The 25,607-nt window shown below is 44.9% G+C and overlaps 1 protein-coding gene across 1 annotated transcript; it reads left to right on the plus strand.

Moving 5' to 3' along the window:
• Positions 1-3,360: 3,360 nt before the first annotated feature.
• On the plus strand, positions 3,361-25,607 carry LOC128831629 (carboxymethylenebutenolidase homolog). Its single transcript, XM_054018231.1, has 6 exons — positions 3,361-3,567; positions 11,433-11,655; positions 13,670-13,777; positions 17,303-17,445; positions 17,995-18,086; positions 24,462-25,607. The coding sequence occupies exons 2-6, from the start codon at positions 11,441-11,443 to the stop codon at positions 24,639-24,641; spliced, it is 738 nt and encodes a 245-aa protein (XP_053874206.1). The 5' UTR covers positions 3,361-3,567; positions 11,433-11,440; the 3' UTR covers positions 24,642-25,607.

Here is a 25,607-nt window from a genome sequence, read left to right on the forward strand (position 1 = left end):
CCCCCGTAGTGTAGATGTAGCCTTAGTATGGTGAACAGAGAGCAACTGATGTGAAGAGACAAATCAAATGACTGCAGACATTGTCAAAAGGTGTTGTTCTGCAAACATGAATGACACCAGTCGAGTATTCATTATAAACTCATTCAGAACACTAAGCCACTGGAAAAAAATTCTTCCACTCTAAGAAATATGCTCATGTCATGGTTGAGTCAGAAGCTAGCACTAGTGCACATTTTTTTTTAATAATTCTGTAAAAGTATTTTGCATGCTTAAAAATGACACCTCAAAAGTGCCTCAGTATTTGATTTTGACAATAAGTTCTCCTTAATCATTTAGATATATCAGATGTCATGTTAGCTTCACTGTTTGTTTCATGTACTGTCAAGCTCTTGCTGCCAAAGGAAAGCATGAAAACTTCCACCATTTCCTCCTTTAAGCTGTTAAAATACTGAATTGCCTTAAAGTCTTAAAGAACCGCCTTAAAGACTGCCAATACTTCTTTGCTTTTTGTATCACTTTACGGTAACATTTCTTCAGAAGCCAGTCCTGGGTTTACAATGGTGCCAGGCACGGCAGAAAGGGCCCACACAGGTGCCCGGACTGTGGCCCTACCCCCACTCCACCTCTTCCCCTGAGGCCCTGCCCCCACTCTACCTCTTTCCCCCGAGGCCCCACCCTCACTCCACCTCTCCCCAGCCCCGCTCCGCCTCTTCCCCCAAGGGCCTGCCCACCGCTCGCTCCTCTCCACCCCCTCCCCACCCTGTTGCTTGCACTTAAGGCAGGGAAAAAGTGCCCTCCCATGGCCACCCCATTCCAGTGCCCCTGTTGCCAGGTGTCTGTTTTTTTACTGGAAAGTCCAGTCGATAGTCCAGTTACAGGAGTAACCGCAGCCTCCCCACCAGGAGGGTGGGAAGAGCAGCTGCTGTTGCCTGGAGGAGCTGCAGCTCAGTTGGAGAGAGAGAGAATTCACTCCCAAGGACCCTGCTTTAGCAGATAGAGGTATGTACCAGCTTCATGTTGCCCTGGGGGATCCTATCTGTCCCCCGCCACCCCGCAGTACTTGCCCGACTCCTACCTCGCTCTGGCAGGGCACTGACACCCCCTCGCCCGCCCCACTGTTCTTGCCCCTTGCCCCTTTCTCACTCCAGGGACCAAGCCAGGCAGCCCCCTGCCAGCCCAGCCCTGGGGTCCCACAGCTCTGCTGGTGCCCCTCACTCCCGCCCCACAGCCCCCTGATAGCCAGGCTCTGGGCTCCCGCACAGCCCTACTGGTGCCCCTCACTCCTGACCCACAGCCCAGCCCTGGGCTCCCCGTGCCCCAAAATTAAGGAATAGTGATAGATGAAGGCAAAAACAAAACAAAACAAAAAAACCCCAACCCCCCCTCCAACCCACCTTTTACAGCACAGTGAGAAAAGCCTCAGACTTTTCTACTGTTGTTACTGGAAGTTGTGCATTTTATCCTCTGTGCAGATATTGAAATCTCAAGGTTTTTAACTCGAATCCAGCTCTGGTATATATACAATATATAGTTTTGTTTTATAATTATGTAGAGTTTGTTACCATGTCTAGAAGTCTTTGATTTTAGGATTCCAAAGAAATTAAACACTACACTTATTGATCAGATTAAAATATTATTTAGTAATAAATGTAATTAAGGTCTGGTTTAGAAAGTACTATGCACTGAGTGGTCAAAAATTGCATGGGGTTATGAAGGACCAAATTAGTTCATTTATGGGGGAAAGTTTCTGCATATTTATGCCTGCATTTCTTGGAAGTGGATAGTTGGTCCATGTGATTAAGTTTTCTTGTTTGTCAGAAAGAAAGTATATGGATATATAAAGGCAAAGCATACAATGGCTTCATTCACTTTGCTTAAACCTCTGGGGTGGGGAGGAAGATGGAGAGGATCAAGTGATGAGGAAGCGGGAGGAGGGAGAGTAGTGAGTGGCAGGGTCTGCGGGGGACGGACGACAACGATAGAGTGGGGGCAGGACCTCAGGGGGATGGTGGGGGGAAGAGCTTCCAGCATTCCTGCTGTAGTGTCCCATGGGGTCCCACAAATATATTTGAGGCCAGGCCACCAAAAGGTTAATCTAGCCCTGTAAGTAGCTCCCCCTTCATACTGAAGCAAAGCAGCTCTTACAAAATGAAATGCTAACTTGACTGTTTGAATTCAGAGTAGAAGTGGAGGATTTCTAGAGTGATCAGCAGCTGAACTCTTCTCTCAATGGGGGTAGATGAATGTCCTGTACATACACCACATTTATCAAAAAATCTTGGAAATAGTGTTACATTGAGACCAATAGACAAGCAGAGAAATGCCATCAAGTTGAATGGGACCTAGCTTTGCTCAGGCAATTAGTAGTTGTTTCTAACATGGCTAAGTTTAGAACATTTCTGATGCACAGGGTATTGGAGAAAGGGGTCAGGAAGCTTTTCTTCATCTGGAAAGGGGCACCGGTGTGATGTATTTGGGAAACCTTGATTTAGATGAACTACAGCTCCATCCTAATGCAGCAGCATTCCCTTCAGCATTCCCATTGACAGTCCTTTGTTCCCCAGGGCAGGAATTTTCAACGCACACAAGGAGTGAAAGGAGCATGTCCCATTTACTTTCACTGGGCCTGGTGTGCCTAAATTCCTTAGGCACTTTAGAAAATCCTACCCCCATGCAGTCCCAGCAGTAACTCAGTCACATTTCCCTCTGCCTTGCCTCATTTACTGCCCACGCACCGCTGCTCCCTGCCGCTCTCACTTCTGTTTTCTAGGCTGGAAATACTGCTTCGTTTTACACCAGTGGGAGTCAGACTCATGCTCTTTCTCCTGGGTGCTGAAAATGGAGGACTACCAGCTATCTCCCAGTTAAATCATTTGGGGGTAGCCATAATCACTGAGGCAGCAGGTTGAGGGTGACAGGGCTCGCCCCCATTAGGAATGAGCATCTGCTCCGAAGACAGAGCCTAGCAGCGATAGTATGGTACCTTTCCTTTGGCCGTGCCCGTGCAGGGCTGTAAACCCGCTGCACAAGGGTGTCCTTCACCTCTGACTGCCAGCGGCTGGGATTGGCTGCCCGGGGTGGCTCACTGGGTGATTGCCTGTTCGGTCATTCCCTCTGAAGCAGCTGAGCAGTCACGGTCAGACGGGGTACCGGGCTAGCTGGACCTTGGTCTAGCCAATCTGGCCATTCTTACGTACAAAATCGTTCCATGCTGGGAAGCCGCTGGCCCCACCCTGCTTGGGTCCCCCCTGCCCTCTCCCTCCTATTTTTCTCTGTGGTTTGGTGCCGCCTGTATCATAAGCACTGGCAAGCGCAGGCGCCGGGCAGTGGGGGCTGAGCCGAGGTGCTGGGGGCGGGGTGCATGCACCTTGCCAGACGCCGCGGGCTGCGGAGCGAGGGAGGTGGACAGGAGCACGCAGAAAGCGCAGCGCCCTCGCTACGGAGCCAGCCGAGTCTCTCCTCCCGCCCGGCCGCTGCTGTGCTTGTGAGCCGCTCCCCGCTAGCTGCGCGAGGCGGAGGCCGGCCGCGCTTGGCGGTGGAAGGGGTGATCGGCGCCCTGAGCTCCAGGTGGGTGGCGGGGCGCAGCAGCGAGGCTCCCGCGGGGCCGGAGCCAGGGTAGGGGCCAGCCACGCAGCGGCCGCTCCCCGGCGGGACTGGAGGAGAAGGGGAAGCTTCAGGCCAGCCAGGGCTTGGAACCGGCTCTTGGGAGCGGCCCCTCGCAGTGGGAAGCCCCACGTTCAAGTAGCTGTGAGCAGGGACACGGGCCTGATCCCGCCCGCCTGCCGCCACGCTGCGGTGATGCGCAGGCTGCGAGGGAAACGCGCGGGTCTGAAAGGAGCCCAGCTGTGATATCACAGGGGCAGGCAGGAAACACAATCAGCTGCCAAGAGGGTGTTGTTGCTTTTTGTTCACACTAAAACCAAGCGGTTTGGGAGTAGTACAGGTCACCGTGCCACCCCAGGCACCAAGTTGTGCCCTCCTCCCTCCAGCCAACCGGGTCTGGCCTGCAGGGGACCAGCGTGTCAGTGTCCGCTTATGTGACTGGGCCACGGGACACTCAGTGCCTTGCCTGATCATCAGCCCTGCTATCCAGACAGGCTCTAGGACCACAGAGTTTGCTCTAGGACAGGGGTCGGCAACCTCTGGCACAGGGCTCGCCAGGGTAAGCACCCTGGTGGGCCGGGCCAGTTTGTTTACCTGCCGCGTCAGCAGGTTCGGCCGATCGCGGCTCCCACTGGCCGTGGTTCGCCGCTCCAGGAAAATGGGGGCGGCAGGAAGCCGCAGCCAGCACATCCCTCGGCCTGTGTCGCTTCCCGTCGCTCCCATTGGCCTGGGACGGCGAACCACGGCCAGTGGGAGCCGCAATCAGCCGAACCTGCCGACTTGGCAGGTAAACAAACTGGCCCGGCCCGCCAGGGTGCTTACCCTGGCGAGCTGTGTGCCAGAGGTTGCCAACCTCTGCTCTAGGACAACAGCGTCTGTCTCCTAACAGCCCCCTGTTTACCTTCGGCTTTTTAATAATGCCAGTAAAATGAGTTTCCTAAGAAAGTAGGAGGGGGGGGGAAGTCACTGGCAAAATGTTTCTGTTGGTTTTCAAATAAGCACAAAATCCACAGAAGAAGGGAGACAGCCAGCCCCCCCCCCCCCCCATACTGTTACCAATTCCAAATTTAGACTATCTTCCTGTTGGCAAGTTTTGTTAAATTATCACTTTAAAACACATCTTGGAAATATAAATACACCTTTACCTCGGTATAATGCTGTCCTCGGGAGCCAAAAAATCTTACCACGTTATAGGTGAAACCGCGTTATACTGAACTTGCTTTGATCCGCCAGAGTGTGCAGCCCCGCCCCCGCGGAGCATTGCTTTACTGCGTTATATCTGAATTCGCGTTATATCGGGTCGCATTATATCGAGGTAGAGGTGTGTAGTATCTTTCCTACAGTCTGTATTCCCACAGCAGAATGACAGAGCTGGGAAGAGCTGTAACTGTGACAGCCTCCACCTTGGCCATCACTGGGGACCTCCACAGCTAAAAGCAGGAGTCTCTACAGCTTGCACTCAAGATCCAAGTTTTGTAATCGCGGGCTGTAACAAACTCCTATCCTCTGTGGATCAGGTACAGAGGCGGACACATAACTGGCACTGACCAGTAAGGTTACATAAACTAGTTTTGCAGAAGAGCTCACTGGCAGTTTTTCAATTAAAGTTGGTTGTTTTTCTAAAAGCTATGCTCTAGGAATTATTTTGGGGGAAGGTCTATGGCCTGTGTTATACAGGAGGTCGGACTGGATGGTCACATTGGGCCCTTCTGGCCTTGTAATATCTATGAATCAGTGAGACCTATTTGTGCTGTAAGGGCTAAATCCTCCTGCACACACCGAGCCTGATTGGCCAGGTTTAGTGCAGGGGATTCCCAGGGGTACTTGGGAGGAGGCAATTATCACCCCTTCCCCTCTCCCAGATTGTGGAGCAGCTACAGAGCTCCTGTGTAATGGCTGCTGTGGGCCTTGGGAAGTTGCTCCCATGACCCAGCTCTGAAAGTGCTAATGGCTGATGGATCTGCATAGTGATTGAGCCACTGGTCCTTTTCCTTCCTGCCCCACCTCTAACCCCCAAAACCTTGTGCATGGGGACAGTCAGGGAGCTTGCAGGCAGTGTGCAAACTCCATGTACATGTTTCCCAAATTGCGTTCCTTTCCCCATACTCCATTTTTGATTCGGACAGGACCAGGACTTGCCCGAAGGCAAGAATAAGATTTTGTTTAATGTGTTGTCACTTTGTCCTGGTTGCAACAATGAAAAACAGGAGACCAAGGCCCTGAATCACTGAAGCATTACTCCATGTCCACATCAACATTATGGTGAATCGGACTTTAGTTAAAGTTAAAAGTGCCAGTATTTCATTAAAGGCCTGCACGTAACAGCCTTGAGCTCTAACAATCACTAAACGTGAGCTCTGATGGAGCATCTGATGGGGCTTATTCTATAATGTAGGAGACCTTCAAATGATAATTCCTTGCTGTTGGTCTCGGACAATAAAGCTATCTGTTCTGTTCTGTTCTATGTAGGTTCTTATGACCACCCTCATCACTGTAGTATCTGAGTGCCTACTAGTAGTGCATTAAGCAATGTGACGAACATCTGTCATGTGTTTGTTCACTCCAGGAAATGTCCACAAGGTGGACCCACAGATCATATACTGGCCACGAGGAGAATCTCTGAGGTAGTTAGTATAAGCCATTCAGGGCTTTAAATTTAACAACTAACCCTTTGGCTGTAATAGGTAGAGTAGTGCATTGGTATAATATGGCCAGAGGGATCCTGGCAACGCTCTGCAACAAATGAAACCGCTGAATTGTGTTTAAGTTTACACCAAAGCACAGTGCATTGTCGTAATCTAGTCAGCAGTTCTGTGACAAAATGTAGAATTCAGGACCCTCTTCGAAACACCACGGTTAGTGAGCATCAATGGCTTGATTGTGGCTAACAAATACAGACACAGCATGATCCTACTGTATTTTTTCACACTCATAAAAGTTTTTATTTGCAAGATCCAACATGTTAGACCAGGGTCGGCAACCTTTGAGAAGTGGTGTGCCAAGTCTTCATTAATTTAAGGTTTCGTGTGCCAGAAAAAGGTTTTGCGTGCCAGACCAGCAGCGCGGGTGGCAGATGGAGCTCAGCCCGCTGCCAGTCTGAGGTTCCGTCCACTGGCCCCTGCCAGCCAGGGTCCCGGCCGCCAGCCCCGCTCAGCCCTCTGCCGGCCCAAGTTCCTTCCATCTAGGCCGGCAGCGGGCTGAGGGGGGCCAGTGGCCGGGACCCTGGCTGGCAAGGGGCCGGTGGCCAGAACCCCAGACTGGCAGAGGGCTGAGCTGCTCATGCTGCTGCTGGTCTGGGGTTCTGTAATCCAGGCCGGCATAGCGCTGAGTGGGGCCAGCGACCAGGACCCCAGCTGGCAGCAGCATGCCACTAAAAATCAGCCCGTGTGCCGCCTTTGGCACGCATGCTGCAGGTTGCCCACCCCGTCCTAGACAAGCGCTTTCCAAATGCACAATGATGTTGCCTTTAGGATATTATTAGAACTTGATAAACCAGCCAGTTCTAAAAAGCAAGGTGTGAACTGTATCCTGGGGGTATTATATGCATGGTATTCATTGCCAAATACAATTTTTTTCTACCATAGAAACAAATAGAAGTAGTGGTATACCAGGCTACTTAATGGAATCCATTCTCCATAAGTCAGCATTAATTTCAGAGGGCTGGATTTATCTCATGGGAATAATTTATTTTTTGTTAGTTAAATTTTAATGAACCAAATTGTACAAATTCACATTAAAATTAAGTTCACCAAACAAAAACGTAGTTAACAGAAGATACACCCTGTGCAACTCAAATACACATCAATTAAGAAACAGCATTAAATGGATGCTAGCAGCCAGTAAACTTGTTCCTCCAGTGCTTCAAAGAGCAGCAGCAGCATTCTAAATAGGGAAGAGAACCCTTGAAGTGCCTCCTATCTAGCAACTTGGAGTCTGTCTTCAGATTGTCTTGGGGATTGTAGGTTCTTCCTAACTGGTGGAAGCTGCTCCCTCTGATGTTAGTTGCATGCTCTTGCCTGTATCCCTTGTAGGCCAGTGTTCTGTGATGAGAGATTGGCTGTGGGGGAGGGGACTACTTGCTTGGAGTAGTGCCGCAGGGGAAGTAGGCTGAAGGAAAGCATGGTGGGTAACACTGGTGTGAAGAGGGAATGAGGTGAAGGAGCAGGGATAGGAGATATTCCAGATTTTAGTATTGCTGGGTCTCTATCTAACCCAACTCCATGTTGGGTGGAACAAAGGAGGTGTGGGGACGAATATAACGTGGCCACACATTCACCCTCTGCCTAAACCAGATTTCACCAAAATCCATTTACCGTTTAGTTTTATTTTTAAAGTTCATTTGAGTGGTGAGGTCTACCTTCTCCAACTGACCCAGTCAGAAGCACAGCTCAGGTTCATTTCCACAGCTGCTGAGCTTGAGGCAGTTTCCCCCAGGATTCCCAAAGGCCCTGTCTGCCCCATACTGTATGATGGTGGATTTTCAGTGGCTGTTAAGTAATAAAGAGGGGTGGCTTCTTCCATTGTTTGTGGGAAAACAAATATATAGGGGACAGGGCCAGATTAACTCTCCTGTGGGCCCAGGACTATTAGATTTTGTGGGGCCCCTGTATACAAGTCTTTTCCCTAATTTAAAACAAAACGATCACAATTATGGCATCGAGGCTATTAACGCTATGCTAAACTTGCCTTTTAATTAACATAAAGCCATTCTGTGGTAACATTTCAGTCTTAAAACATGTAGAATATAGTTGAGTTAATTCAAAATAGCCTACTTCTTATCCTAGAACAGCTGTTATATTAGTTTCTTTCTGGGAGGGAGTTTGGTGCAGGAAGGGATTCTGACCTGGGGCAGGGGTTTGGGGTGTAGGAGGCGGTGTGAGGTGCAGGCGGTGCAGCAGGGTTCCCGGCCGGTGGTGCAGCAGGGCTCAGGCAGGCTGTCTGCATGCCATGGCCCCATACTGCTCTCAGAAGTGGCCAACTGCTGCTGGCATGTCTCTGCGCATCCCTGGGATTCCTGGCCAATGGGAGCTGTGGCGACGGTGCTGGGGGCGGGGGCAGCACGCAGAGCCACCTCTCCCCTCCGCTAGGGGCTGCAGAGACATGCCAGCAGCCGGCCGCTTCTAAGAGCGGTGTGGGGCCATGTCAATCAGGCAGCCTGCCTGAGCCCTGCTGCGCTGGGGCCCCCTTTAGCCTGGGGCCCTGGGCTGCAGCCCCTAAAGCAGGGGTAGGCAACCTATGGCACGCGTGCCAAAGGCAGCACGCGAGCTGATTTTCAGTGGCACTCACACTGCCCGGGTCCTGGCCACCGGTCCGGAGAGCTCTGCATTTTAATTTAAATTTTAAATGAAGCATCTTAAACATTTTAAAAACCTTATTTACTTTACAAACAACAATAGTTTAATTATATATTATAGACTTATAGAAAGAGACCTTCTAAAAATGTAAAAATGTATTACTGGCACGCAAAACCTTAAATTAGAGTGAATAAATGAAGACTCGGCACACCACTTCTGAAAGGTTGCTGACCCCTGCCCTAAAGCCCCTGTGTTAATCCAGCCCTGATAGGGTGTGTTTGGCTTTTCACATCTTTGTGCTTGAATTCCGGATTTCCCTGACATAAAGCCCGGTTCACTTTAAATTTGCCTCGGTAGCTTCAGAGAGAAATTGCCCAAGGCAGAATTGTGAGGGGAGATTCCCCCATGTTCTCCAAAGGCACCAAGGCCCCTGTGGCCCTACTGCTCCTTCCCAGCCATGTGGGCTTGGGAAAGAGAAACCCTCCTGAGAAGAGCTAACTAGAGAGAGTTGGAGGGAAACACAGAAGCTGGTGCAGCAGGGACCTTCAGTCACAGCTGATGTCATCAGACTCCTTTTTCACAAGCCTAATTTCTACTTAGTTTGTTAGATGAAAAGTGTAACAGACCTGCTGGCTCGTTACTGGGTACCTAGTGCTCACCCTGGCTGAGCTGGAGGGAAAGGATCTAACCAGAAGAAGGCTCTGTAATATCTTGGGTACAGGAAAAGGAAGTAACACGCTGAGGTTCGACGGGACCAGGCACGTGAGCGGGAGCAGCAGCCTGGCTGCTGTCTTTGTGGAGGAAAGGGTGGGTGCCTTGAATGAGAGCAGGGACTGAAGGCTGGACAAGGAGCTCACAAAAGCAGGATGATACAGGGCCTCAGCCTATAGGCAGGAGATGTGAGATGGCTACACATATGGGTGGCCAGAGCATGGTATGGAGGGATCTCAATGAAACACAGTTACCCTTACAGTGGATTGCCCCAGGCACAGAGCTGGGAACTGTGGGTTGAATTTTGTAGCTGTTAAAGTGAGTGCACTCATGATATTTATTTGCCCCCAGTATAGCTCTCTCCTGTTACACTTGGACTCCATGAGCATTTATGAGGACCCACTGAGGGCTACCGCCTGTTGAGCAGGGTGGCCACTCTCACATTTCCGGAATACCACATGGGGGGCATTTGTAAGAGCCAGAGGGTGCGGAGTGGCATCCCTGTCCAATACTGGACAAAACCACATTCGGTTTTGTCCCAGTACTGGACAAGGGACAAATCTCTCAAAAAGAGGACCGCCCGGTTCAGTACCGGATGAGTGGCCTCAGTACAGTAACTCCTCACTTAAAGTCATCCTGGTTAATGTTGTTTCGTTACGTTGCTGATCAGTTAGAGAACATGCTTGTTTAAAGTTGTGCAATGCTCCCTTATAACGTCGTTTGGCAGCCGCCTGCTTTGTCCACTGTTTGCAGAAAGAGCAACCCATTGCAGCTAGCTGGTGGGGGCTTGGAACCAGGGTGGACCGGCAGCCTCCCTATTACCTCTCCACTCCCCTAAGTTCCTTGTGCGGCAGAAGCCCAGCAAGCTATCAATTGCAGGGCAGTTCAGCTGTCCCTCCCCACACTGCCATGTGCTGCTCCTGCCCTCTGCCTTGGAGCTGCTCCCGGGAGCCTCCTACTTGCTGTGCAGGGGGGAAAGAGAGGGGGGCTAATGTCAGGGTGTCCCCTTCCCGCCTGCTCCTGCACCCCATCTCCATGGGGGGGCGGGGCGACAACAACATGACAGGGCTCAGGATGGAGGGAGCTTCCTGGGAGCAGCTGCTGTCTCAACTTGCTGATCTATTTAACAAGGCAGTGTACTTAGAGTGGGGTCAGCCTACTTAAAGGGACAATGTGCATCTCTCTCACACACAGGGTGTGTGTCTCTGTCTCTGTCTGCCATGCTGTCTCCCCTCCCTCCATTCATGATGCTTTGTAGAGTGTGAGGCTACATTAACAACAATGGGTTAACCCTTGAGGGTTCAGCCAAAAGCTAATTCATCATTTAGCAGTAAGGCATTCCCTGGGAAATATCCCACCTTCTTCCACCCTCTGACTTCATCTCCTCAACCAAGTTTCACAATCATCGCTGTGTACAGTATATGCGTGTGTGTGTGTGTGTGCATATATATATATATATATATATATATATATATATAATATATAATGATTTTTGTCTGGTGAAAAACATTTCCCAGGAACCTAACCCCCCCAATTTACATTAATTCTTATGGGGAAATTGGATTTGCTTAACATCGTTTTGCTTAAAGTCGCATTTTTCAGGAACATAACAACAACGTTAAGCGAGGAGTTACTGTACTGTAGATCCTAGTGCATGGAGTGCCTATACCATATGCCTCTGAGCTGGGGCTACACAGCACAGCCTATTATCAGACATCTAGAAGGCACTGTGTACTACTACGGCAGTTGCAGTGATGTCCTGTAGTGAGGTCAGTTACAGTACTTTGAGATATATGAATCTTTGTCCTTTTAACTTCACGTCAGATTTCCAGATGGCCAATGAAGCAAGACCTTGCCCATGTGACATTGGAGACAGGTTTGAGTATGGGGGCCTTGGGCATGAAGTGCAAGTTGAGCACATCAAGGCATATGTTTGCAAACCATCTGCCAGCACGGAAAAAGCTGTGATTGTGATTCAAGATATATTTGGATGGCAACTCCCAAATACCAGATACATGGCTGATATGCTTGCAGCTAATGGATACATGTAAGCAATTATTTTTTCTTCTTTTCTTCCTAAAAAGACATTCTCACTTTCACTAGGCCCAAATTATGACCTGGTCTATGGTGTCTTCCATACACAAGGAGCAGCCTTATACTTTCAGTCTGAATGACTTATTTTAGAACAAAGAAGACAAAAGAAGAAAAAGTGGACTCTTCCTGAGAGACGCAGTATACAGTGAGTCTTCTCTGCATAGGCTGCAGCAATTGTCTGAACATATTGGCTGCACAAGCAGAGTTCTGAGAAATGTCAAGGTGCAGTGCACTAACAGAAGCACCAACAAAGGCTGTTGTGTTTGAACATCCAACAATGTGGGTGATTAAAAAAATTAAACAGTTTTAATTGAAATTTAATTAAACAATGTTAACAAAAAGTGCATGTTCATAAAAGGTTTTGCAAATTCTCTTTAAAACAAAACATCTTTCAGTCTGAACTACATGATGGTTTTTCTTTTAATTTTTTCCAAAAAGATGTAATGGAATATATGCACACCTAGTGCATTGCATACAATCCTTCTTTCCCCTGCTCCCAGCTAGAAACAGATTGTCCCAAGCTTCTGAGGTTCATAGGCGTTAAATCCAACAATGGGGTACCAATTTCTAGCAAATCCATGTGCTGTAAACAGGCAGTTACTATGGAATTACAATCACACCTGGGGAGCTGGAACTTGAACTCTGCTCCAGAAAAGTGGGCCTCTGCCTAATTTTGTAATGTTCTGACTTTGAGTGCTGGCCGCCTTCAGTGGCTGCAGCCCATTGAGGAAAATGGAATTAAAATTAATGGCAGCAAAGGACAATTGTTAATCTCAAGAAACTGATGTCTGGTTTTGGAACTAGTGCCTATCCTATAGGCTAGTTGGGGTTTATCTAGTGGTTGAATGTGTCAATCAGCAGGACAAGAATTCTCTGCTGGAATTCTGTGTATGCTCCAAAGCTTGTCCAACACTGGGTCTGTAGCTCAGTATTTCTCCATTGCCCATTAATTTCTGATAGTCTGATGTTTGCACTTCACTCGCAAGGTGGGGAGAGAGTGGAGAGCTGGCAGCTTTTGGCTCCCTCTCCAGTAAGGTAACTGGCTGAGTACACAGAGATGTGAGCAGGGTGGGCATTCAGTGTAGGATGTGACTGGTTGGACTGGCACATTACCATTTAGTGGCAGGAACACAGGAGTTTATTTTAAGCGCTCTCCACCCTTCCACTCCTCCCCCCAGAGCATCGCTGGGATGGATTTCAGGGCCTTCGTTAAGGAAAATACCCTGTGTTATCTCAACAGGCTTGCTCAGTATTCAGTATTTGTAGTGCAGTCCTGGGTGATAAATTCATTCTCCAAATAATAGTCTGATTTAAGTGACATTACGTATAGCTCATGTTTAAATCTCATATTAAGCTTAAGAATACAGGGCCATCTTGTGGCAGCATTGTTTAAACAGAAATTCCCATTAAATTAAATGGGGACGTCTTTGTAGGTACTGATGGCATGATATTGCCCATAAAATCTGAAATGTGGACCCTCAGGATTTCAGCATTTGAGTTTGGCCATTTATTTTATTCAATTATTCCTCAGGAGGTCAGTTAATAACTATTTTATTGTTTGTATTATTGTAATACCTTCAAACCCCATCTCAGACTGGGTCCCACTATGCGAAGCATTGTAAAACACATAGTAAGAAACATCATCTTCCCCAAAGATTTTTCAGTCTAAATACTCAAGATAGACAAAGGATTGGAAAAGGGGAGTATCCCTATCCCCATTGTCATGGAAAATGAGCTTATGTGATGTAATCATTAAAGGAATATTGCTAAGAAAATCATATTTATTTGTATATATTTAAAAAAAATTATTCATACTTTTGAAGAATTATTAATAATATGTAACAGAGGGCAAAATTGAGGGGAATGAAATCACTGCCATCTCACAGATTAATGGAAACATTCCTAGGTTTAAAAGACCACTAAACATCTCAGGATTTGATAAGTGAACTTATTGATTTTTCATACAGAGCCATCTGCCCCGACTTCTTTGTGGGAAAAGAACCTTGGAATCCTTCTGATGACTGGTCCACCTTTGATGAATGGCTGAAAACACGAGATGCCAGAAAAACAGACAAGTAAGATTTCAGAGGGATGGATACTCCATCCCTTGTTGTGGATCAACTATTCTTTTCTTTGGTCTGAGATTGGGGTGCACCTTGCCTACCAGCCTGATGGGCCGGTTTAAATGATCCACCTTTGGCAGTGGCGGGGACCAAGCTGCCTTAGGGGGGTTGAAGTTGCTCTTCCAGCAGAGAACTCTATAATTTATTGGTAGGACTTTATTATAGTATTTTGATGTTGATGCAATAGCTGCTAAACATTGTGTCCTCCTCACAGGTCACCAGGGCTTATAAATGACCTGTGAGAGATGAAGTGAGAGAGGAGACAGCTAAAGGCAGAAGTCTCTTTCTGAGACTGACCAATTGAAACATATCAGTATTTTAAGATTGTATGCCAGAGTGGTGTGGAAAGGTTTCCTTGGTTCCACCATAGTTTCTGAAAAGCTGTGCACAGCATAACTGTCCCAACTGGTTGACATCTGGATGAATCTTCACTGCCTAAGAGAGTTAGTATGTACAGTTAGAATACAATCTTTTTTTACTGTCAAGAATTTTCATATTATTTTGCAGACAAAATTGCTTGGATTTGGATTCAATTATTTATTGCAAGGAAGAAAGAACAATAACTTGAGGGGACAGACATTGAGTCTTCTCTACTTGGGTTTCAGCTAGTATTGCTCACTGAAGTAATGGAGATGCTGAGGTGCTTCATGCTAAAACCTGTGAGTCGAACCCTTTTCCTCCTTGGCGGAGTAAGACCAATAGAAAAGTACTGGTCCATTGTCAGTTAAGATTTTCAGGGTGTCCCTGTGATAGGTGGGGTGAGGGACAGAGCTTCAGTAGCTCTGAAAGATGCTACTGTGAGGCCACTGCTCAAGAAACTACCCTTGATATCAACTTTGCCGAGCTGTAGAGCTGTGTCCCTCTTCCCACTTTTGTGGAAAGGTAATTGAGAAGGTTGTGGTGGGGCAGCTGTGGCAGTTTCTTGATTCCTAAGTTGGCCTTGACTTCTGTCAGTCTGGACCTGGGTAAAGAGTAGAAACTGCACTGGTTGCATTAGTTGATAACCTCCTCCTAGCAATGAACAAAGATAGTGTCTGTGCCAATTTTTTTAACAGTCTTTTGATGATGAGATTTTGTTGGCTTGTTTATGGGCCCTGGCAGGGTGGATGGAGCTGCTCTTGTACGGCTCTGTGCGTACCTCTAAGAGATCCCAAAGGATAGTTTTGGGGAATTGTTCCTCTGCCCCAAAGGCTCTCTCCTACAGGGTACCACAGGGTTTGTATTGTCATTTCTCTTGTACAGTGTGTACATGAGGGCTGTGGGAGGAGATATGGAGTCTGATTTATTCAGTGTGTTGATGCTTAGAGCTGCATCTCAATCACATGGTTGGAGCAATAGAACAAATTACTCCGTGACTAGAAAGGGTCTTGAATGACAGCTAGCTGGCTGCAACTCAATCCAGACAAGATGAGAGAATGTTGGTGGCCAGTTGAAGCAGCCAGAAGAATTGGCAGGACTTGTACCAGTACCTCTCGTGGAGAGAGCATGACCACTATTTATAAAACTGATGCATGTTGGCATTGTTAGATTCTGAGCTGCTCCTGGGTGCCCAGATACTGGCAGTAGCCAAGAGCGTTTTATTCCATTTGCACCTGGCAAGACATTTCTCTCTGATGAAGGGGATATTGCCACAAATATCCATGACTTTGTCACCTCAGGATTAGATTGCTGTCGTATGCTCTACTTACGGCTACGTGGGACCGTTTGGAAGCTGAAGCTGGTGCAGAATGCTGCAGTTATTAAGTTGCATGTTGGAAGCACAATTACACCAGTGCACTGCACTAGCTTCTAATAAGCTTCCAAGGGAATTCAAGGTGTTAGTTTCTACATGTCAAGCTTAAAATGGTTTTGGTCTTGGTTGCCTGCGAGACTCTTCCCCCACCCCCTCGCCCTCCCCACTCATGCCATACTGCTACAGCTGTGATCAGCAAAGGTGCTGGAGTTGGTGTCTCTTGAGTATAAATGAGAAAAAGCCATTGGCAGGGAGCTTTCCATGAGGGTCCTTGGCCTCAGAATTCACTTTCCCCTTGTTTCCTCAGAGCCCAGATTTGTTACCCTTCTGGGCACACTTAAAAGCACATCTCTCTCTTGGGATTTTGAGAGGGGGTGAGGGTTGTCAGGGTTTTGTTAAGCAGTGCAGGGATTATGGAAGACACAATTGATCCACATCCGACATACTCCTGGCTCACTGCTCTCATTACCCGCTTGCAGGAGAGCATCATACCTCCTCTGCACAAGACAATGGCTTAGGGGAGGAGGTGTTAGGCCAGGGGTAGGCAACCTATGGCACACATGCCAAACGTGGCACATGAGCTGATTTTCAGTGGCACTCGCACTGTCCGGGTCCTGGCCACAGGTCCGGGGAGGCTCTGCATTTTAATTTAATTTTAAATGAAGCTTCTTAAACATTTTAAAAACTTTATTTACTTTACATACAACAATAGTTTAGTTATATATTATAGACTTAGAGAAAGAGACCTTCTAAAAACGTTAAAATGTATTACTGGCACGCAAAACCTTAAATCAGAGTGAATAAATGAAGACTTAGCACACCACTTCTGAAAGGTTGCCGATCCCTGTGTTAGGCTCTGCCTGGCATTTCCTCCCTGTACCTTTCATATTCTAAATGTTGGTCTCAGTTGGACAGACAAAGTGTCTGGCCCTTCACTGGAGGTTTTAGTGCTGAGGAGCTGGTGGTAGAGTCTTGTGTTGGTTTCATACATATTTTACATGCCCACATGCAGGGGAGTAGGGATAGTGTCTGAAGTAAAGAGTTGTTTGGGTAGGGTGTAGTCTCATATGTTACATCTTCCCCCTCCCCCACAATATCAGCTCCCTTTAATACCTCTGCAGTGGTCATGTCTCCCTCTGGGCTAGCTGGTGTTGGTGGAGTACCTGATGTTTTGGAAATCCAGCTGTTAGAGCAATATGCCGACCTTTTCCAGATTTGTTACACTTCCCTTCCTGCGGTATACCAGACATTTTGTGTAAGAGCTAAATCACAGTTATTATCAACATAATAATTGTTTAGCTAATGGCATTCCCCAGAGACTGCTCTACCACTTTTTTTTAATACTTATATACAAGATAAGAATTGAGCCAACTTCACAGATCAGTTTTAATTTTTCTGCCTCTGAGGTCTGTAGTGTAATAAATTATCCGGTTTCCACACATTTGTATTTCCTTCCAATGTGTGTGATTCATGTCTTCGTCTCATTTGTCCCTTTCTGGATGAACTAATTATATTAAATACTCATCTCTTTTTGGAAACTGAGTTATGGTTGTCAACCCGCAATTTAGATTATCAGCCCCTAGTCTTGGGCTCAGATATCTGTCTTTAAAAAAAAGCATATATAAATTAAAAACACAATAGGAGAAGGTGGGGACAATTTTATGTACTTTTGTATTTTCTTTTCCGATTTTCAGGAAGAGTTTCTACTATGGATTCCTTGGTTCACTTTTGTTTATATGTTGTAGGGAAGCTGATGTTTTCTTGAAGTATCTAAAGCAGCAATACAGTGCAAAGAAGATCGGTGTTGTCGGATTTTGCTGGGGTGGAATTGTCGTACATCACCTGATGATGAAATATCCTGAGTTAAAGGCAGGTGTGTCTGTCTATGGTAAGTGCAGAATGCATGGGAATGCAATTAGGCTTACTTACATATGTGTAATAATTCCAACTTAGGTGGCCAGGAGTGCTTTCTTTCATCTTGAGTTGAAAGAAGTTGTGATATTTCCTTTCAGGTATGGACCTACATTTCTCCTTATGCTCTATCCCAAAAGCTGAGGTCAGCTGAGTTAGCCTTGCTAACAGTCCCAGATTATAATTCTCTGGCTGTTTCCAATAGAATTTTCTTTCCCCATTGGTCCAAAGGAGCCCACAGGATAACTTGCAAATCTTATTAATTCAGATATTCAGTCTTTTGCTTAAGGGGTTAGTTCAAAGGGTATTTAGTCTCTTGAGTGTCTCAAAGGGTTTTTTAGCTGTGTTCTAAATTGTGTGATTTTTAAAGCTGATGTACACCTAGTGTTTGGTGCAGAAACATTTGAATAATGAAACAGAAATGAATATTGCTGAAGCAAAGAGAAACTTTTTGTTTGAATATATAGTTCATCTTGGAAGCTGTATCACTACATTTTAAACACTTTTTTTGATTTTTTTTTCCTAGGAATAATCAGGGACTCTGATGACAGATACAATTTACTGAAGCCTACATTTTTCATTTTTGGTGAAAAAGATGATGTCATTCCTCTTGACCAAGTAAGTTGCTTTTTAAATGAAACCTCTGATAAGTATTATTTTCTTTTTTGGACTTGAACCGATCCCGTCAGTCTTGGAAGCTGAAACACAGAACAACCTGGTGGTAATGCATGAGAACCAGAGAGTGAGAGAAGAAAATTAAAAATTGACTAGCTTTGTTTTCATTGTCTAAGCTGAGTGAAGGACTAAGAAACCAAACCAAAAACAAATCAGAAAATGGCATTTTAAAAGTTTTGTCCTTTTCCTCTCAGAATTGGTATTAGTAAAACAGGTAACAGCTTTTTCCAAAATCTCACCCTTCTCTTGAGATGTCATAGCAATTTTGATCCTTTGGAGTTGCTAAGGCTGTCACCCTGCCGTAATCGGGAATGGGACATTCTCTGAGCAGACTCGCTGGCTATGGAACTCACATCCCACCTTGGTTCACAAAAGCATGGATTTAGGCAACCCTCATGACACTGAAAGACTCAGCTGTTTTCCCAGGCTTTCCCTAGGGATGGAGGTATTGAATAGGGACTGAGATGGGGACAGCGGGATGAAGGCTGTTTGGTGATAATGATTGGGGGCCTGGTTTTTGTAGATGTATTTGACATTTGAGTTCTGTGGACCCCTACCTCATTTACTACACATAGCTTTGGTAGTGACTGATTCAGTATTCTTCCCCAGCCTCATTCACCATCAGAGCCATGTGCTGAAAGAGACTGAGGCCTTGTGGAAAAAATAGTATGTGATCATCTAATTAAAAACTATATTATGATGCATATGTTCAAGGGGGCAGAGTTACAGTTGCATGGGCAACCTTAAATCTGGCATTTCCTAGCTTTTGAGTGCTTCACTTTCAAAGCATGGTTATTTGAATGTAAGGTTGTTCGTATGGAAATAGCAAGACTTTTTTTAAAAAAGAAAAAGAAAATGACCTCTCGTGCAACTATTTTCTAGACAGCTGTAGCCTGTGCAGCACTATTTGGGTGCTTAATAAGGCAATGAGCCCTTGCCTCATTCCATACATTATCTTCATATATCATGTGGAAGGAGGCATGATGCCTTCAGAGCCTTGCTTGCTTCCATACACATCTATACATTATAAAGGGAATTCTGCTCATTCTGCTTCTCCAGGCATGTGCAACTCCAATAATGGTTCTCAACCTTTCCAGACTACTGTACCCCTTTCAGGAGTCTGGTTTGTCTTGCGTACCCCCAAGTTCCACCTCACTTAAAAACAACTTGCTTACAAAATCAGACATACAAGCACAGAAGTGTCACAGCACACTATGACTGAAAATTTGCTTACTTTCTTATTTTTACCATATCATTGTAAAATAAATTGATTGCAATATAAATATCGTGCTTACATATCAGTGCGATACCTAAGCCTGTTTTTCACTTGTGAGCCTTGTCCTTCTGGTAGGCAGTGACATGTCCGTTCACTCTCCCAGTCATTGCAGTGGTCCCAAATGAATTTGCATAAATTCCAACTCAAATCATGTTCCGGAAAAAAAAAAAAAAAAGGTCAGTTAGTTTAAAAATGTCCTCTCCACTTGAGTTTGCCTTTATACTTTTGCAGCACGGTATGTGTTTGTTGATATTAGTGGTTTCAGGGTATCGAACGTAAGAAATCAACTGAGCTTCTCCACTAATATCTGTGGACTCATCAAGCTGAAGGGCAAATGCTTTTGCCATTTTAAGTTTCTCTACAAGTTGAGAGACGGTATCCTCAGCCATGTCTTCTATTCTGTGACACACACTGTCATTTGATAAGGGTACTTTCTTGAGAGTATTGGCTGCTTTTTTTATCAAGCATATTTCCTACAGGTGCTACAGTGGCAGGCAGAATCAGATCATGTGCAGTTGTGTATGGCTTCTTTGCTTTTGCTACAAGAAGGGAGACAGCATATGAAGCTTTGAGTGCTTTTGTAGAAATAGTTGAAGTTTTTTTAATTTTAAGCTGGCCAGTCTGGAACTCAGAAAGCTTTCTTTGAAAATATTCTACTGGCTTACTCACATGCACAGAGTGTTTTGTCTTCAAATGTCATTGCAAATGCTCCAGCTTCATACTGTTATTTGATAGAGTTTTAGTTTATCCTATAATACAAACCAGTGTGCATGCACAAAGTACATTTTCTAAAAGCCTTCACTCAACAAAATTAAAAGTGGTTTTCATAGAACTACTGAAATTCGCATTGGCGACTTAGGGATTGAGTCACTGCCAAATTTCCCATTTCTACCACCTTCTGCTGAGCTACTCAAAAAAAGTCTCAAATGTTTCTCCCCTATCTCAGCTGCACTTGCTTCATACTAAAAATTGACTGCAATGTTTTTGCCTAAAGTTTTCAGTATCATTCACTCACAAGTTGTCAGATGTGCCAAACTGCAGCCCATCGTTATAAACTTCTGTTGAGAACCCTTAGAATAAGGATCTAACAGTGGCCATACTTGGTCAGATCAATAGTCCATCTAGCCCAGTATCCTGTCTTCCAATAAGAGCCAATGCCAGATGCTTCAGAGGGAATGAATAGAACAGGCAATTATCCAGTGATCCATCTCCTATCGTCCATTCTGGGCTTCTGGAAGTCAGAAGCTAGAGACGCCCAGAGCATAGGGCTGCATCCTAACCATCTTGGCTAATAGCCATTGATGGTATCTTCCATGAACTTATCTAATTCTTTTTTTGAAGCCCATTATAATTTTGGCCTTCACAACATCCCCTGGCAATGAGTTCCATAGGTTGACTGTGTGTTGTATGAAGAAGTCCTTCCTTTTATTGTATTAAACCTGCTGCCTATTAATTTCATTGGGTGACCCCTGGTTCTTGTGTTATATGAAGGAGTAAATACCACGTCCTTATTCACTTTTTCCTCACCATTCATGATTTTATAGGCCTCTATCATATCCTCCCTAAGGCGTCTCTTTTCCAAGCTGAAAAGTCCCAGTCTTTTTAATCTTTCTTCATATAGAAGTTCCATATCCTTAATCATTTTTGTTGCCCTTCTCTGTACCTTTTCCAATTCTAATATATCTTTTTTGAGATGGGATGACCAGAACGGCTCGCAGTATTCAAGGTGTGGGCGTACCATTGATTTATATAATGGCATTATGCTATTATCTATCCCTTTCCTAATGGTTCCTAACATGCAAAATGTTATGGGGAACTATCCAAAATGACTCCAATATCTCTTTCTTGAGTGGTAACAGCTAATTTAGAGCCCATCATTTTGTATGTATAGTTGGGATTATGTTTTCAAATGTGCATTACTTTGGATTTATCAACATTGAATTTCATCAGCCATTTTGTGGCCCAGTTACCCAATTTTGTGAGATCCCTTTGTAACTCTTAGTTAAGTCCAAAGCTGACTGCTATCTTGAGTAATTTTGTATCATCTGCAAATTTTGCCACCTCACAGTTTACCCCTTTTTCCAGATCATTTATGAATATGTTGAACAACACCAGTCCCAGTACAGATCCCTGGGGAACACCAGTATTTATCTCTTTCAATTCTGAAAACTGACCATTTATTTCTAATCTTTGTTTCCTCTCTTTTAACTAGTTACTGGTCCATGAGAGGACCTTCCCTCTTATCACATGACTGCTTACTTGGCTTAAGAGCCAGGTGAGGGACTTTGTCAAACGCTTTCTGAAAGTCTAAGTACACTGTATCCACTGAATCCCCCTTGTCCACATGTTTGTTGACCTTGTCAAAGAATTCTGATAGATTGGTGAAGTATGATATCCCTCTACAAAAGCCTTGTCGACTTTTCCTCAGCAAATGGTGTTCATCTATGTGTCTGATAATTCTGTTCTTTACTAGAGTTTCAACCACTTTGCCTGGTACTGAAGTTAGGCTTACCAGCCTGTAATTGCCAGAATCGACTATGAGCGTTTTTTAAACAATTGGTGTCACATTAGTTATCTTCCAGTCATCTAGTACAGGAGCTGATTTAAGTGACAGGTTACTGTAAGGTTTCTCTGGGGCGCCCTCTTCAGTGGCAGCGGGAACTTGATGCTTGTGCCAAGTGGGGCGGTTAGTCGTCCTGGTTCGTGACTGAGCCTCTGGGCATGTGCTAGCTCTGGCTCCTGGATGGGTGCTGGGCTAAAAAGAAGTCTGTGGCTCTGGGCTCCTGGCTGAGAGCTAAGGCAATAAATAACCAAGGCCTCAGGCCTGGGCATGGGCTGAGTAAACAGTCAATAGTTCAGGCCCCTTGAGTGTGGGCTGAGCAATAAACAGGCAATGGCTCAGGCCCCTTGGGCTAGGGGTTAGCGACCAGACGAGCGCAAAGTATGGAGCAGGGTAGGGGGACCTGGGCCCACCCGGCTCCACTAGGTCCAAGCCCAGGGTCCTTGAAGTGATGGGTGATCTTGTTGCTGGGTTGGTGGGGAAATGTGAGGTCGCTGCTTCATCTCCTGGCAACACAGCAGGCCCAGTGTCTCCTTTCCCTGGCCTGCTTCCTACTTGTGTTTGCTTGAGTTGCTCCATGGTCTCTGGGGCCTGGTTCCCTGTCTGCATGCTGGATGTCTCTCTCTGCGTGTCTGCTCTGGATTCCTTGCCTTTTCCCCAGGCTGGCTTACGAGCATCGTTGCCTGCTGCAGCTGGTTGTGAGCTCTGTAGAAAGGACATCTGGTTCCTTCCCTCATCTAACCCCCACTGAACTGCCAGGCCCTGCCCTTATACTTCCTGTTCCGACCTCGCACTTCCTGCAAGGGGGAAGGAGCGGGGCTAGCTGTGTCCAACGGGGTGAATTAACCCCCTCGGTGCGGGAATAAGGCCACTTCACCTCATTACAGTTACATACCACACTTAGTAGTTCTGCAGCTTTCATGAATGAAAATGCTTCTGCAGCTTTAACTTTAAACATTGCTACATATCCCACCTGTAACAAATAACAATATGTGATCGTTTCATTAACCCCTCAAAGGCTATTAGACTTGTCAGTATGTTTTGTATATATGACCGTGTGCCTGCATGGGCCGCACTGAGAATGCCACACTCAAGGCAGAGTGCAAGAAATAGGGCAGACAATCCCCCCAAATGGTGGTTTATTCTATATTTAGATTCACTAAGCCAGTAACAAAAGAGCTTCTGTAGCACCACACTGGTTAACAAGAAACCAACGAAACCTTTAAGCATTCCAGCCCTTGGCTCCTATCTAGGCAAACAAGTCTAATATAGTGAGAGGTTACTGAAAACCTGATTCACTATATGTGAGGTTCACCAATCCCAAAGGACCAGACACTTAGCCCTAGGTCAGTATGAGTCTCAGATCTTACCTAATAATCACGCTGATGCCAATTCTTTAGTAACTAAAAACTAAAGGTTTAATAATATAAACAGAAAGAAAGGAAGAAAGTTATTGATTGGTTAAAGGATAATATACATACAAGTGATTTTCACTATTTATAGTTCAGGATTATAGCAGTGATGGAACAAACTGCTAGATTATAAAAGTCTCTCTGGAATCAATTCAAAGGGTTATAGTCTAATAGGCAGTTCAGGTGTAGAGTCTGTTAGAGTTTTTCCATGAGAATTCCAGGTAATTACCTGGAGATCTTGGTCCTATGGCTTAGACCTTCCCTGCTTAATGTTTAAGCAGACCTGAGATGGCAGGATCAGGCCCAAGGCTTCTCTTTTATAGCTCACTAGCAGGTTGACAAACCTCCTCACAGAAATTGTCACAGCAGGGCCTTCCCCCGAGGAAGAATAGGCAATGCAGATGGTTTGTTGACATTTGCTTTTAAATTAATTTTCCATTTTCTATGTATACACAGGTAATATAGTTACACTATAAGACAACAGCTAGTCACTCATTATAACACAGATAATTAAGTTGAAGACAATGTAGATAATATTATTAGTTTCCTGCAGTATCTTGTATCTTTGTCCTTAAGGTTAACTGAACCATTTGCATGCATAATGTCAGGCAATTAAGACATGAAAAGGAATTAGCTAATTTGGTTACATTGTTAAACTTTTAAAAGGATAGTGGTAAACACAGACAAATACACTTAGCATCTACCCTTGATTTCTATAACTACAAATGAATGGGTTAATGATTAGTACAGCTCTTTGAAGTTCACATATAAGTAAATTGTCTTGATTACAATTGTAATGTTGCCTGCTAAGTTGTTATTGGACATATACAGGTTGGCTGATCTGTCAGTGTTACAGTATAATTTTATAGAGTCCTATTTCAAAGATAGTTTCTCCTCTAGTTAAAAGAACCTGTATAAAGAGGTTGGCCTGATTGTGAGATTAGTAGAGAAGGCATCAGGGTGAGGATACATCATGTCTTTCAAGGAGTCAAATATTAGGCAAGATGAGAACTGGCAAGATACACTAGGTTAAATCAATATCACTTACAGAAGACTGTTCTGTGTTACAGGTCACCTTACTGGAGCAGAAGCTGAAACAACACTGTAAAGTTGATTACAGAGTTAAAACTTACCCTGGGCAAACTCATGGTTTTGTACATCGCAGGAGAGAAGATATTAATCCTCAAGATAAACCTTACATTGAGGAAGCAAGAAAGGACATGATCAGCTGGCTAAATAAATATATTTAACAGAAGCATACAGCCAGGCCTGCAAAACAAAACACTTAGTATACTGTGATAATCATTTGATTAAATTATATTTTTAGGGGGAAAGTATTTTCTATAATTATTTTAGGGATAAATATTTGATAAATTATATTTTAGGGAAAACACAAAGGCCATATTAATAGAAGTCTGACAAAGAACATTGCAGAGACTTTTTGACACTAAAATGAATTGTACTTTTCTTTTGTAGTTATTAACACATGATTTCAAGTTGAATTCTTTTAAATGATTCTCAGATTTAACTTAGTTTAATATTGTTATAGTGTGCTGGGAAAAGTTTTCCAAGTTCCTTGAAGTTTATCCTCTTCACATTTTTGGTCAGTTACAATTAACTCTGCATTGTGGCCCCAATTCAGCAAAGTATTTATTTAAACGTGCTTAAATCACCAATTCTTAATTTAAGCACATGTATAGATTCTTTGCTGAATACAAACTTGAGAGATTAGACTTGTTTGACCTGTACTCTCATGGCCAATTTGGATTTCATAGATGTCCTCAGTGGAGTAAATTTCCCCCCAGATTTGGGGGTGGACAGGGCAACAGCAAGGAACTGCTTTCCCAGTTGACCCTTGGTCTTTCCTTCTCCATGAGACTCCTGGCTGCCACTTGGCCTACATTTACCCCAGGTTAGGAATTTTCAATGATAATGATAATGTAGTGCAAGTATGGGGACTTCTTACTGTGAAATTGCATACTATGGTTGCTATTAAACAAGAAACTTTTACTGTATCATCTTATCTACCTTATTGTAATTTGATACACTGTTTTCCATTTCTGGCATGTGATATCATGGTGGGAAAAAAATATCTTAGTAAAATTAAAGGATTTCTTCCTAATGGCAGCCTTTGAGTATAAACATACAGCATCAAATAATTCTATGTTAATATTGTTGTATCATTTCAAAATAATAAAGAAAATTAACTAACTCTG

Source organism: Malaclemys terrapin, chromosome 2, assembly GCF_027887155.1.
Source record: "Malaclemys terrapin pileata isolate rMalTer1 chromosome 2, rMalTer1.hap1, whole genome shotgun sequence".
NCBI lineage: Eukaryota > Metazoa > Chordata > Testudines > Emydidae > Malaclemys > Malaclemys terrapin.